Below are 14,488 nucleotides of genomic sequence, written 5' to 3'. Positions count from 1 at the left end.
CTATTGCTTTTGTCCAATCTTGTGGACATTTTCCTTCTCTCCAAATCATATTATAAAAATTAAGCAGCCTGAGTGAGAATTCAAGTCCTGCATATTTGATAAGTTCCAAGTTTATATTGTCTTCTCCTGGGTCCTTTCCTGTTTTGCTTTGGGTTAATGCTTCTGTTAATTCTTGTAGAGTGATGATTTCCAAGTTGTCCGAGATGTTTACAAAGGGTGGCTTTCTGTTTTGAATGCTTTCATCATTCACAGATCTTGGTAGTAATTTATCCATGGTTCTATTTTAATGGTATTAATATCTGCTTTTTCTCTAGTTTCATTATTTAGATCTTCAAGGATTTTGTATGTGTTAGGTCTTTTAAGTGTACAGTCTCTATCTAATTTTGTTACATAATTGTTCCATCTGTTTATTCTCCTGCATACTGCATTTGCTATTGCTTTTTTCTAAAAAAAAAAATCAGTTAACGCCTTTTTGTTCCCGTTGAGGGAGTAGGCGAGGCCATTTTAAAGCTATCTAACTTTTGGTTAGATATATTAGAGATATTAGAGTGGGTAGTTCAATCTCCACTGGTAGCCAATCAGAGATAGCTTGCCCAAGGCTATCACTAATTAATCGCCGCGCAGTGAAGAAGGTGGATAGTAAGTGCCGCCATCTGGTGGTCACTAACCCTAACGCAATATATTTAATGTCGGAAATTAGTGTGAGTTCGACGGCCGATTTTCTTGAGTTTACGGGACGAGAAACGTGAGTTTCTGTGAGGAAAAACCCACTAGCCGTGCCAGAGATCGACTAACCCTGGAACCGGTCGAGAAAAGGCTTAGAAAAAAGTTCCTCTAGTCGGCGACTAGATTCGAACGCCTTTCGTCGTGCAGTCAAGCGCTGTAGAATGCAAACGCCACTTCTACTGAGCTTTTATTTGTATAATCAACATGCTATGTACATTTGGAACTATATACAAATATTTACAATCTATGTACAATATTTACATAACATGGTTGTTGTTGTTTACATATTATTCTAATATGTTGACAATATCAGTTTGCAAGTACATTTTTTCTCCTTTTTTTTACACATAATATTTTAGATATATCTATTTTCATATATGTTACTGACCCATTATACAGTATTAGTTCTGCATTTCTACTATTTATTTATTTATTTATTTATTTATTTTTGTATTTGCATGTTATTTTTGCTCTTTACATCATTCATTTCTATTCCCACAACTATACAGCTGGTGGGTTACATATTTATATCTGCATTCGAATATACAGGCATTAATTTTATACCTTTAATATACATTGCGTTATTGTAACAAATCTTTGCTAATGGCACATTTAATAATATATCCTTACCATATATATTCATATACATACATTCACATACACATATATACATATATATATATTATGCATTGTTTTACATCAGTCATTTCTATTCCGACAGCTATACATTTGTGGTGGATTAAATATTCACATCTTCTTTCTAACTTGCAGACATTCATTCTACATCTCCAATATGTATTGCGTTATTTTAACAGCTCTTTGTTATTTAGTCTTTGAGTTTTTCTCCATAACAGTAGTTGGAAGGGGACCAATCGTTCGATGTTATTGGCACACTCTCCCACGATGAGTCTTTGGACTCCCTGTCATACACACACACACACACATATATATATATATATGATGATCAGCTTTTACTCGGTTGTTATACATTTGAAAAAAGTAGATTTAATGACTACAACACCAAGATAACATATAAAGATTTTAATGATAAATACTACTAGTATCGGCATATAGCAGCCTTCTTCAGGTATTTATAAAGGAAAAGAATACTAATAAACATTGAATTATTTAAACAAACTGGAAATTACAGGTACAAATTGCCTCACATAATCGATACATAAAAACGTTGTACTTTTTCAAGTTGTTCCAACTGGCGTGCCATTGTTTGTTGCAATTGTGCGTGCAGGTTCACGTGAACGCCAATATTGAATAACTGCAGCATGGCTATCTGGGATGTTATAACTTAAATTGTTGTTTAAGTGGACCGGGTTCAGTAGGATTTCCCTTGATTCTACGATTTTCCTTTCAAACTCATCATCACAGCGAAAGATATTTTCTGATCTATTCCAGCAGACAGAGTGGCTTTGTTGGTCATCATTAGGATTATTTGAAAAAAGAACATGACTGGATAACGCAGTTGCATGAGATCTTTTGTAAGAGATGTCTCTCTTATGCTCTTCTATTCGTTGTTCAATAGATTTGTTAGTTTCACCAAAGTATGGGATATTGCAATCGCACCACAATTTATATACTCCAGGGTACTTAAGGTTGTGATGAGTAGGTTTTGGATGGCTGATTAGAGAACGGATTTTTGAAAGTGTGGTGAAGAAGGTCCTGATATTATATTTTTTAAGGACTTTAGCTATTTCCTTAGAGACTGTGCTAATGTATGGTATGGAGATGCTACCTTTAAAATTAATAGTCTCTGTTGTTCACTGCCTAGGAGGATTCAGAAGAAATTTCTTAATTGTTTTTTCAGAGTATCCATTTTGTTTAAAAATAAGAGTGAGGTGATTCATTTCTTTTTGTAGTTCATCTTGTTCATTTAAGAGAGAACGTGCTCTGTGTCCTAAGGTAGATATAATTCCAAGTTTTTGTGGTGGAAAATGATGAGAAAGATTATGCAGATATCTATTGGTATGCGTAGGTTTTCTGTAAATAGAGATTTTTAATCTTTCAGAGCATCGTGTAAGCATAACATCCAAGAAAGTTAAGGAGTTATTATTTTCTAGATTAGCAGTAAATTTTATATTAGGATGTTGGATGTTTAGATGACGAAGAAAATCTGTGAGAGATGTATGCCCGTGATTCCAAATAATGAATATATCATCAACATATCTTTTCCAAACTTTTGGTTTAAATGAGAAGGAAGATATGGCTTTCTTTTCAAAATCTTCAAGGAAGATTAGCTAGCACTGGGGACAAAGGGTTGCCCATTGCCAGGCCTTGTTTTTGTTGGTAAATGGAGTCCTGATATCTGAAGTAACCAGAATGAATGCAATGCTTTAATAAAGTGAACATTTTTTTGGATAATTTGTCCTGTAGTAATGTAAGTACCTCGTCCGTAGGAACGTTAGTAAAAGATATAATGTCAAAACTAGCTAGAATGTCATTTTCATCGATGGGAATATCTTTAATATGAGAAACAAAATCTGTGGTGTTTTTGATGAAAGATGAAGATTTATTGGAGAAAAACTTGAGGTACTTTGCTAAATATTTTGAAAGTTTATATGTAGGTGAATCAATTCCTTCCACAATTGGGAGAAGAGGGATGTTTTCTTTATGAATTTTTGGAACTCCATAGATGCGTGGGATAAGAGGATGTAGAGAGCGTAATGAGAGGCGAATATTATGAGGAAGTTCACTCGCAGTCTTTAACAAGTTGTTTGTACGGTTTTGTAATTCTCTTGTAGGATCTCTTGTGGTGCGATTGCAATATCCCATACTTTGGTGAAACTAACAAATCTATTGAACAACGAATAGAAGAGCATAAGAAAGACATCTCTTACAAAAGATCTCATGCAACTGCGTTATCCAGTCATGTTCTTTTTTCAAATAATCCTAATGATGACCAACAAAGCCACTCTATCTGCTGGAATAGATCAGAAAATATCTTTCGCTGTGATGATGAGTTTGAAAGGAAAATCGTAGAATCAAGGGAAATCCTACTGAACCCGGTCCACTTAAACAACAATTTAAGTTATAACATCCCAGATAGCCATGCTGCAGTTATTCAATATTGGCATTCACGTGAACCTGCACGCACAATTGCAACAAACAATGGCACGCCAGTTGGAACAACTTGAAAAAATACAACGTTTTTTATGTATCGATTATGTGAGGCAATTTGTACCTGTAATTTCCAGTTTGTTTAAATAATTCAATGTTTATTAGTATTCTTTTCCTTTATAAATACCTGAAGAAGGCTGCTATATGCCGAAACTAGTAGTATTTATCATTAAAATCTTAATATGTTATCTCGGTGTTGTAGTCATTAAATCTATTTTTTTTTCAAATATATATATATATATATATATATGTACACTATATGTACACTGCACATTGTTTTATATGCCATTCATTATCATTATTCACAAATTAAAGATTATATGATCCGTAATTTATTAGAATACAATGCGTTCACATATATAATGTATTTACCTCGTGACTTTAATTTCATTATTTTACGAGTGTGCTGTGTTGGGTTGGACCAGTTTTTTTTCCCTTCTCGCTTTAACGTCTAACGAGGTTTCTTTATGGATATTATTGTTATCTTTCCTTCTTCTTCTTCCGCTATCAGTCCTATTTGTCTCGACTGCTGTTTTGTTATCTTTTTGTTATTTAGTGTGTCATTGATTATTTCATTTAGGTAGTTGTTAATTTTTCTTAAGATGTTTGGTCTTGATTCTCTTCCGTGTAATTTGTCGCATCTGTATAACCATATTGCATGCATAGTTATTATTATGAGGATCTTTTCAATTTTTTTTGTTTTCTGATCTTCCAACCAGAATAGGTTTTTCTCGGTGAATGGTTGTTTCTTACGTAGGAAGTGTAGTATTGTGTTCCATATTTGTGAAGTTTCGCGACAGTATAACATGATGTGATGTATTGTTTCTGGGAGGGGACAGAATTGACATTTGGCTGGTCCTTGGATTGGAATATTTTTTTTGCTATGCACCAAAGTTTTGTGGGTAAGCATGTATGGTGAACTTTGTAGAAGAAAGTTTTGTATTTAGGAGGTATTAGTAATCTGAAAGCTTGGTTTAGAACAGGACTGGGTTTAATTTTGCCTCTCCTTTCTTCCCTATGTTGGGGGTGGAAATGATTTTTTACTCAGTCGTATGGAGCTTTCTCGGTTTGTTTGCTAATAGGGTTTGAACATCGTAATGTTCGGTTACGAAAGAGTAACCCTCCGCTATTTCAACAAACAACCTCGGGCTTTGTTTATTGATTTCTGGTAATGAACTGATAAACTTGTGTGGTAGACATTTTTGTAGGAATGCGCTTGCGTACGCGTGGTATGTTTTAGTGTGTGCACGTGCGGCTATTATTGCTTTGGCAATGAGGGTTTTTAAATGAATGTTTAGCAGTGCTAAACCACTCGCATCAACTTCATGGTATAGTGTTGACCTGCGCATGGGTTCATATTGAGAGTCCCAGATGTAAGTAGCACAGAGCCTGTGAATTCTTTCTGCCCATTTTCCGTGGCAGGGGATATTTTGTAACTTGTACCATGGCCTAGAGGTTAGGTAAATGTTGCATATCCTAGTTTTCCTCTGATTGACAGCTGTCTAGGACGCATTGTGTTTATGGTTTTCTGTATACCGTCATGGAAGTCTTGCCACTGTGATTCGTGTGTTTCAATACCATTTCTACTGAGCTACACAGGCTCTAATTTTCTATTGTATTCGATTTTTGATTCTATCGTTTTCAGGTTGAGCCAGTTTTATATGATTTTTTTTCCTTTTTTCCCCTTTTCTTTTCCACTGTTTCTTTGTTCCTAACCTTTCTTTTTCGGCTTTTGTCATTATGATTTTTAGGTTTGATCATTCTATTTATCATCCAGTTCTTTATTTATTTATTTATTTATTTTTGGTAGAAATCTCTAATACTATTGTCATCTAGACGTCTAACCTTGAAGGGTTCAAAATTCCTATTTTCCTTATACTTTTTTTTGTTGTTTTCCATCTTGGTTCCCATTTTATTTCACTTGGTTCCCATTACATTTCACTGAATTGCATAAAAAATTCATCACACTTTTTTCTTTTCTACTTCTTTTTTTTTTTTTTTTTTTTTGAGTTTATTGCGGTTTTTTTTTTTTTTTCTTTGTTGCTTAATTTATGAAAAGTAGTGTGTGTTGTATTTCTATACCTTTTCTAGATGGCGCTATCTAAACATTACGTGTCGAAATGACACTGAATTATTTTGAATGTTACTAAACAGAGAGCAAGTCTGGTTTATTAAGATGGGATCGCTGAATGTGATAATACAGTGCCTTTAATTACCTTCTAATTCTTTAAAATTGTATTCGATAAGCACTGATTGAAATGTATGAAATCTGTTTTCATCAACAAATATCTTCGTCTTCCTTTTAATTCATACTTGTAAGAATTATCAAGCTCTTGCAGTTTTCCTGTGTGTGTGAACATGCCTTATGTTTCTGAACGTGAGTATTGTGAGTCATAAAATAACATTCGACAGATTAATAATATGGCAGCGGCCGACAGTGTTTGATACAATAGACGAAAAACGAAGTTTAATTGCTTTCTGACAATTCATATATTATTATTATTATTATGTGACACCTCCAGGGAGTTCCAAGACTCATCGAGGGAGAGTGTGCCAACAGCATCGAACGAAAAACTCCTTCCAACTACTAACCGCACTCAAACTTAACTTTTTTGCGTGCCATTAGTAGCAGAGGCTCGACCAACCTTTGCCAGCGCTTTATACTGATGATTTGCATTACGATAAAAGAAGTTGTTACTTAAATCAGCTTTGAGAATCATGATTTTTCTCACAGATAATCAGAATATCTACACTGGTGTCCAAAAGCTAAGTGCGAAGTACATTTTTACCTGTATATATAAAAAAATTCATGATAGCCAAATGTGGAACATAAATTTATTGTCAGCATATTAATAAATTATATTACACAAAAAATGTTTTATAAATTTCGTGCATATTAAATTACAATGCGTTTTGGCAAAAGTTACAAATTTCCTAAGGACATAGTTAGGAAATTAACATACAGTGCTTACAGAAAACTACGTGGAAAGATATTTCAGTATGGAATGTGTCTAGTGTGATGCAGCTTTCACAGCATTGTACCATGCTTAGCACCAAGTGATTTAGGAGTTCTTGAGGTAAACTGCTCCATTCCTCCTTCAGAGCAAGGATAAGGCCTTGTTTGTTTTCTGGAGGGGAATTTTGAGCTGCAGCGCATCTTCTATGGGACTAAGATCTGGGGAGTGTGCTGGCCACTCAATTCGATTAATATCCTTGATTTCCACTGCTCATGTATGATGTGGTGTGGCATTGTCATTCATAAAAATGAATTCTTCACCCACAGCACACGGGTGAAGTCAAACATGATGTTGAAGAACTTCATTGCAATATCGTTCATCTTTCATAGTTTTTCCAGCACTTGTAGTTTGGTGTGTCCATTAAGCATGATGCCTACCTGTACCATTACCCCAGCACCACCATATCTATCCCTTTCAAGAACATTCTCGGGATAGTAAGCAGTACCACATTCATGCCAGATCAAGGATTGTCTAGAATCTGAGGAAACACTAAAATACCTCTCACCTGTAAAAAAGTACATTAGTCCATTGGTGTCTTGTCCAATTTTTATGGATATAAAACCACTGAAAATGTGCCCTAATGAGCTGTGGATAAAGGGATGCAGACTTCAGACATATAGGCCTACTTGTTTCAGCTTGTCATATAGGCCTACTTGTTTCAGCTTGTCATATAGGCCTACTTGTTGCCACAGTTTGTCAAGATATCTGCATACCTGTGTTTGACTTGCCGTGGTGCATTGATTATGTTTTGCTGTTATAATGAAAAATCTGTCTTCATGCTCCATGGTATGCCTCTTAGTAGACATCTGGAACACATTCCATTGGTTTGAAATGCTGCCCATATCCTGGATTCAGTGCTATGGGAGATTCCAAACTCTGACAATATCAATAATTTTGCAGCTTTCCAATAATTCATTCCTGCATGAAATCATCTAGATGATGTCTTTGAGACATTACAAGACATCCAGCTTTGCAACTTTATTCCTTCTCAAAAAGAGCTTCCTTCACACAATTCACTTAGTGCAGACCTTTACCAGACAATGCACCTTTTATGCTGTTGAGTTCTACCCCCCCTTTGTACACACTTTGAAAATTTGAATGTGTACCAGCTTTTTCTCAAAATCATCAGTTATGCAAATTACCACATGCTAATTTGTCTGAACTTGCAGTTGTAATCTTCAGAAATAGTATTCGTCCTTATGTTTTGGACAACAGTGTAGTTACAATGTATAATACTGTTGTAAATTCCATACATTTTTAAAATGAATGCTGATCGCCATGTGTAACTCTAAAAGAAAGGTTTAAAATGAGGGTAGTTACAATGTGTTTATCTAGAACTCCAAATATTAATCAGTATGTTTATCATCATTCTTTCAGAGATTTAGGCTCAGTGGCCTATTCTGTCTCATTGCATATTATCTTGGTTGTCCCCGACTTCCATGTTCTCCAAGCAGTATCAAAGTATTTTTTGTGTAGTTTTGAAACTGTCCATTTTTTCAATATGTTCAGGCCCCTTTTAATTAGTTGTCAGATGACAGTTAGTCATCAGAGATCTCAGACTCTCACTAAATTGGTAAGCTTCAGTTTAGTGTAAGTAGTAATGATCATTGTCCATTTGACTGATTGATTATTATTAACACTAAAGAAATGTGAAAAAAAAAAAAAAAAACTACTATGTCCCATGAATGGGTCAAACTCATTTTTCAAAGCATGGTTATCAGAACACATTGTTAGAGCTCCATTTTTGAGGATACTGATGATCCCTCCCCTCAGTTGTTTTGGATGGTGATATGAATGTATTGGAGTGTGTGTGTGTGTTGGATTACAGTAAACAGAAAAATAGACAGTCTGAGACTTCCAAAAAAGGAAGTATGTTATTGGTTTCAATTTCCGTGGTGAATTGAATGCATCCATGTTGTTTGTAAGGCCACACTTAAGCTGCTCATAAAATTAGAAAGTGTACTTAGGTCCCCTAAAGATCTCCTTCTGTCTCTTTCCCACCCGCATGTATACCAGATCCAGTGCACATAGAACTTCATTGAAACAGGACATACAATCCCAAAACAAAAAATAATACATCAAATTCCTCCATCAAAGAAAATCAGGCCTTTCTGATCATGCACTTCACATGTGCCACAGAATTGACTGGAAAGAAATACAGGCCTTAGGTTTTATCAAAACCTGATATGAGCACAAATTCAAAGTAGCCGGGATGCTGATCCACTAGCCCAGTCTGAACGATAGCTTAAAAATCTAATGGATTTGAATGGCCCATTTGCAACTCATATAACATCTACAAAAAAGAACTCCAACAAATTTCCAGGCATAAATATAACCTATGTTGGATACAGAAACCAAGAAGATTAGAAATTTATTCTGAACTAGTGGTCCTTAGACCATAAACAGATTACAAATAACAGGACTATAGGAAACTAAACCCAACCAGTATCCATTAATGTAGTTTCACTGGCATACATTATATTTAAGTTACTAATTACAGTACTTTCTTTTAAAATTTAGTTTTTCTCACCAGAGGTCAGGCTAGAGTCAGCAGTTAACCAAAGCACTTATGCTGTAGCTCACCATAGCAGTTATTCTGATGTAGCTTGTGTCTTGGTGTGTGTGTATACTGTATTTGCCGGCATATAAGACGCAACCCTTTTTTGTACACATTTTTATGAAAAAAAACTTGATCATTGAATATTATAATGAATTTACAATATTTCAAATATAAAATAATAAATAGATCTACTTTCAACAAATACCTAATCTAATTAGGAAAGAGTACCCAACTTTTAATCTTCTTCGTCAAAACCCAGAAATTCATTTCCAAAGCTGAATCAAGAGACACTTGAAACTTCTAAATCAGAATCTGAGTCCTTATACAACAAATTGTCCTCTGTACCATCCAGTGCATTACTAATGCCACACTTCTTAAATGATTTAACCACTGTCTCAGTTTTCATAGCATCCTGAAGCTTTGACCCACTCACAAACTTGCAAAATGATCGACTTCTTCCTGATAGCGTAACCTCAAAATCTGAAGGCTGCATCACGTCTCCTTCATAAATCCCTTAAATTGTTTATTAATACAGACATCTAAAGGTTGAAGCGGACTAGTTAGACATCCTGGAATTACAGCTAACTGAGTTTTCAATTCCTTGAGGTTATTTTTAACATCTTCTGTTCTGTGAGAATGAAACTGATCCCATACTAGCAGGGCAAGCTTCTTCAACAGTCTGCCAGGATGCCTGGACTAAATTTTATCTATCCATAACTTCATTCTTTCTCCATCCAACCTTTTGCATGAAAATGTACAAACACTCCTTTAAGCAGTTTTTCTCTGGGTAGCGTCTTCCTTTTAAAAATCAATAGTGGTGGCAATTTTGTAGAAAATGTCCAGAAATGAAAGTAATAAAAAACTGAGTATCGGCATATAAGCGCACCCTGTTTTTCAGGACCTATTTTCAAAGGGAAAAAGTGCACTTTATACGTCGGCAAATACGGTATATATATATATATATATAAATATACATACATACACTGAGACACGCTACACTGAATGCTGATCACCATGAAAGAAAGAAATATCCTGGTTATGATTTTAATGTTAATAGAAAAGTTTTTAAATATAATTATATTAGATTTTTGTAACAGCTTCCAACCTGAAATCTCTAGCATTTTTTGTTGTGAGGATGTTGTGATATTTGTCATTAATTTGAAAATACATGAGTTTTGATCCTTTCTAGGATATGAGGAAACTTCATAAATGCTGTTTTCAAATCTCATTTGAGACATTTGTCTTCCATATAAATCTTGTTGGCTTCGATTCCCTCTATCCAAGCTCTCAGTTGACTATTCATCCCCATTCCCTTCAGTTTTTAACTTTTTTTATTATTATTTTTTTTATGACTCCACCCATGAAAAGTTGTAAACTTATATTACATTAATATTGTTGGTGGACTAAGGATTTCTCTTTGTTTTTATTAATTTTATATATTTTTTCCAATTTTATTTATTTATTTTTTTACATTTTTTCCCCTTACATAACTCCCATCCATAAAAGGTTATAAATTTATATTTCATTAGTATCATGGATAGGGTAGGTTAAGATTTTTCTTTCTTTTTTTTATTTTTATTTATTTTATTTATTTATTTATTTATTTTTACCTGGTCTTGAAATTGCTTAATAATTTAACCAACTTTTGTAGATTAAGGCATCTTTTTCTGTTGTTATGGCATAGGTGACAGAGACTGATGTGAGAACAGTGGTTGATGAATTGGAGGTACTCTAGATATTGCAGAATCTGAATGCAAATAGCTATGTGATTGGATGGGATATCAGCTTGTATTTTAAATGATTGTACAGGGAGAACTGATGATGCCATTGACTAGGCTGTTTAATTGAAGTCTCAGCTCTGGCAAAGTTCCAAGAGAGTGAAAAGAGGGAAAAATAATTCCTTTACATAAAGGAGGATCGAAGTCTGTGGTAGCCAATTATAGATAAATCAGTATCTCAGGAGTAGTGGTAAAAGTACGTACTAGAAAAGATGGTCAAAAAGAGAATTCAGGAATGGATGGATAATAATATGATACTCTATGAGGGGTGGCATGGTTTTGTGAAGGATTGTTCATGATTAGTAATGTACTAACTTTCTAACTGCTGAATGAAACAAAAAGGTGCTTGACAGGATACCACATGGAACTCTGTTATACAAACTGCAATATGTGGGGATGGATAGGAAACTGGTGATATGAATAAAACAGTGGCTGGTGGAAAGATACCAAAAAGTAGTATATGGAGGAGCAGAATTCAGGAGAAAGCAAGTGATGTGCTGCAGGGCTCTATGCTTGAAAACTGCTGTTTTCAAGCAGAGATTTGCTGTTAATGCAGGGAGTTATGATTCCTCTTTATAAACCGTTATTATGATCATATCTGGATTACCATACTCAGGTCTGGTCATCTGGGTTTCTTCACAATGAGGAAGTGGTGGAGAGGATCCGGAAGTGAGTGATCTGTAGAATGCTCCCTATGAGGACAGATTGAGAGTTTGTGGGTTGGTGGTAAAAGTTGGTTGATAGCCAAAAAAAAAGGGAGATGTGATAGAAACATTTAAGTTACTTAAGGTATTTTATAGGATTAATATGAAGGAAATATTTCATCACTTGTCTAGAGGGGGGAAAGGACAAGAGGTCATCCCTGAAAGTTGGGTAAGAGTATGGTTAGCGAGGTGCGTTAACTATATTTTTCACTTGGAGAGTGGTAATGAATTGAATGGGTTGGTGAGTCAATTGTAAGTGCTTTGTCGATTAATGGTTTCCAGGAGAGGAGATGCCCATGTAATAATAATTTTATCAAAAACTTTTTTGCATAATCAGTAAAGGCCACATGTTTCTTTTTGAAATTCTCTTTCTTTTCAATTAATAATTTTAGATTAAAAATTAAGCATGTGTAACTTAGTGGAAGTGGCATGTGTGTCCATGGCACTAGACTGTTCAAATGAAGAACATTGCAAGTTCTATTCTAGTTGCCGACTGTAGAAACTTTTACTAAACCACTTTTTGAATAGTTCCTGAGTTAGTTGATCTCTGGCACAGGCAAGTGGGATTTTTTCTTCCTGAAATTCGTGTTTTTCATCCCATAAACTCAAGAAAATCAACTGTAGAACCCACATTGTTTTCAGACAGTAAAATATGGTGTTAGGATTAGGGACCATGAGATGGCAGCACTTGTCAACTGCATCTCTTCACTAATGCTGTGCATTATTAGTGATAGTCTTGGGCCAGCTATCTCTGATTAGCTACTGGTGGAGATTGAACTTCCCCCTCAGTCTCCAAAAGTTAGGGCTAAAATGGCTTCACTTACTTACTATAGAGGAATAAAAGGTGTTAGCTGATTTTTGATAAAAAATTAAGTCTATGCAAAATTGGTTTTCTTGGAATCCATTTTATTCTTCTCATAGCTTGTCCTCTACAATATTGTTTAGCTTCTCTTTTAGTATTCCTGCATATAATTTTGTATCTTGCATTTAGTAGACTAATTCCCTTATAGTTATTGTAGTCATTTTATTATTATTTATTATTATTATTTTTTTTTGATAAAGTGGAATAGCCAGTGCTTTTTTCCCAAGAGGAGTTCTTCAATTTCTGACCTTATTAAAGAATTTCAGGTATCCTCATTTTTATTGTTTTCCAGTGTTTTTCAGTTTTTCATCTTATTTAGTGTATTTTTCAGTTCTGTCATTGTAATATTTTCTGTTAGGTCATTCTTTGTTTTATAAAATTTTACTATATTATTATTAGCCCAGTGATATAGAAAAATGGATTGAGGTGAATTTTTGATGGATTTAGAAAAATGGATAACCTCTGGTTACCTACTTTTCTAAATCCATCGTATTTTTATCTGTTCCTTAATTTTTTTGTTCATGTATTTTATTATCTGTTCCTTAATTTTTTTTGTTCATGTATTTTATTATTTTATCGGTTTTTGGTTGTGGATTAGATATATCCTTTTCTAATTGTGTTACAGAAATTGTTACAAAAAAAACAATTGGTTTTTCCTTCTTTTTTTTTTTTTTTTTTTTCAAAAAACACCATTTCTTTCATATTCAATTTCTGTTTCTATTGTCTTGGAATTTAGCATTTCTGAATAGATATCTTTATTTTCTGTTTCTTTGTTCCAGTTTCATAGTTCTCTTTTCTGTTCTATTTACTTTTTATTCATAAGCTTTCTGTTGTTGTTTTTGTCAAGATTTCTTTCAGACTTTCCCATTCCTCTTCTATGTTATTTGATTCTTTTGTGGTTTCTGCTTTTAAAGCAGTGCATTTTTTGATATTGTTGCCTAGTATAGGAATCTTGTAATGAAGAAATTTTGTAATTTCTGACAGAAGATGATATAATTAGTGGGATAGAAAGTGTAGGGTATAGTGTGTTCAGGAGGGACAGAGAGATTAAAATGGGGGGGAGGAGTGTTATTGATGATAGCTGATGAACTGCAACCAAGGAGAATAGAACTTGTATTGCAGGATAGTGAAAGGAGCTCATTTGAGGCTATTTGTTGTGAGATTGAGAGTAACAGAACAAAATGTACAGTTGGGTGCTGCTATGGACCATATGTGGAATAGATGGTTGAGATAATATACATAGGCAAATTGATGAAATGAGTGGAAGGAGGGTAATTATTATGATGAATTTCAACTATAGTAACATTGATTGGAAGGAGGAGAGGACACATGTGAGAAAGGAACTGGATTTTGGAAATTGTTAATTCTTGACCACAAAGATTAATGAAAATTAACTATTATTTAGATATTGGTCATAGGTGAATAACTATTTTAATTACCAACTAGTTTCGCCGGCTTGTGCTGTCGCCTTCATCAGGGTACAATCAGGAAAGCAAAGAAACGAAAATTACAAGCTAAATGTTAACTGACAATTCTATTTCAATAACACAATTGTAGCGCATGTGAAACAATATGCGTGTCGCGGATACATAATTTACTTGTTGAGATACATTTTGTAGTTTGCACTGAAGTTCATTTCTTGAAGAAAACTACCATTCCAGAATCTTCAAAGAAGTTGCTACAGTCACCCATTCCACAAATAACCTCAACAG

The 14,488-nt window shown here is 34.3% G+C and overlaps 1 protein-coding gene across 1 annotated transcript in view; it reads left to right on the top strand.

The window, feature by feature from the left end:
* The first annotated feature begins 5,961 nt into the window (after nucleotides 1–5,961).
* LOC150110268 (selenoprotein K-like) overlaps nucleotides 5,962–14,488 on the top strand; it is a 105,795-nt gene continuing 97,268 nt past the window's right edge. Inside the window, exon 1 of the mRNA XM_090398749.1 lies at nucleotides 5,962–6,232. Coding sequence (XP_090254875.1) covers nucleotides 6,214–6,232 — 19 coding nt within the window. The 5' untranslated portion in view covers nucleotides 5,962–6,213. The remainder of the gene's footprint in view (nucleotides 6,233–14,488) is intronic.

The sequence above is a fragment of the Typopeltis vanoorti genome, chromosome 1 (assembly GCF_054136105.1).
Source record: "Typopeltis vanoorti isolate ZY-2024b chromosome 1, IOZ_Tvanoo_1.0, whole genome shotgun sequence".
NCBI classification, from domain to species: Eukaryota; Metazoa; Arthropoda; class Arachnida; order Uropygi; family Thelyphonidae; genus Typopeltis; species Typopeltis vanoorti.
This window is presented reverse-complemented; position numbering and strand designations above follow the sequence as displayed.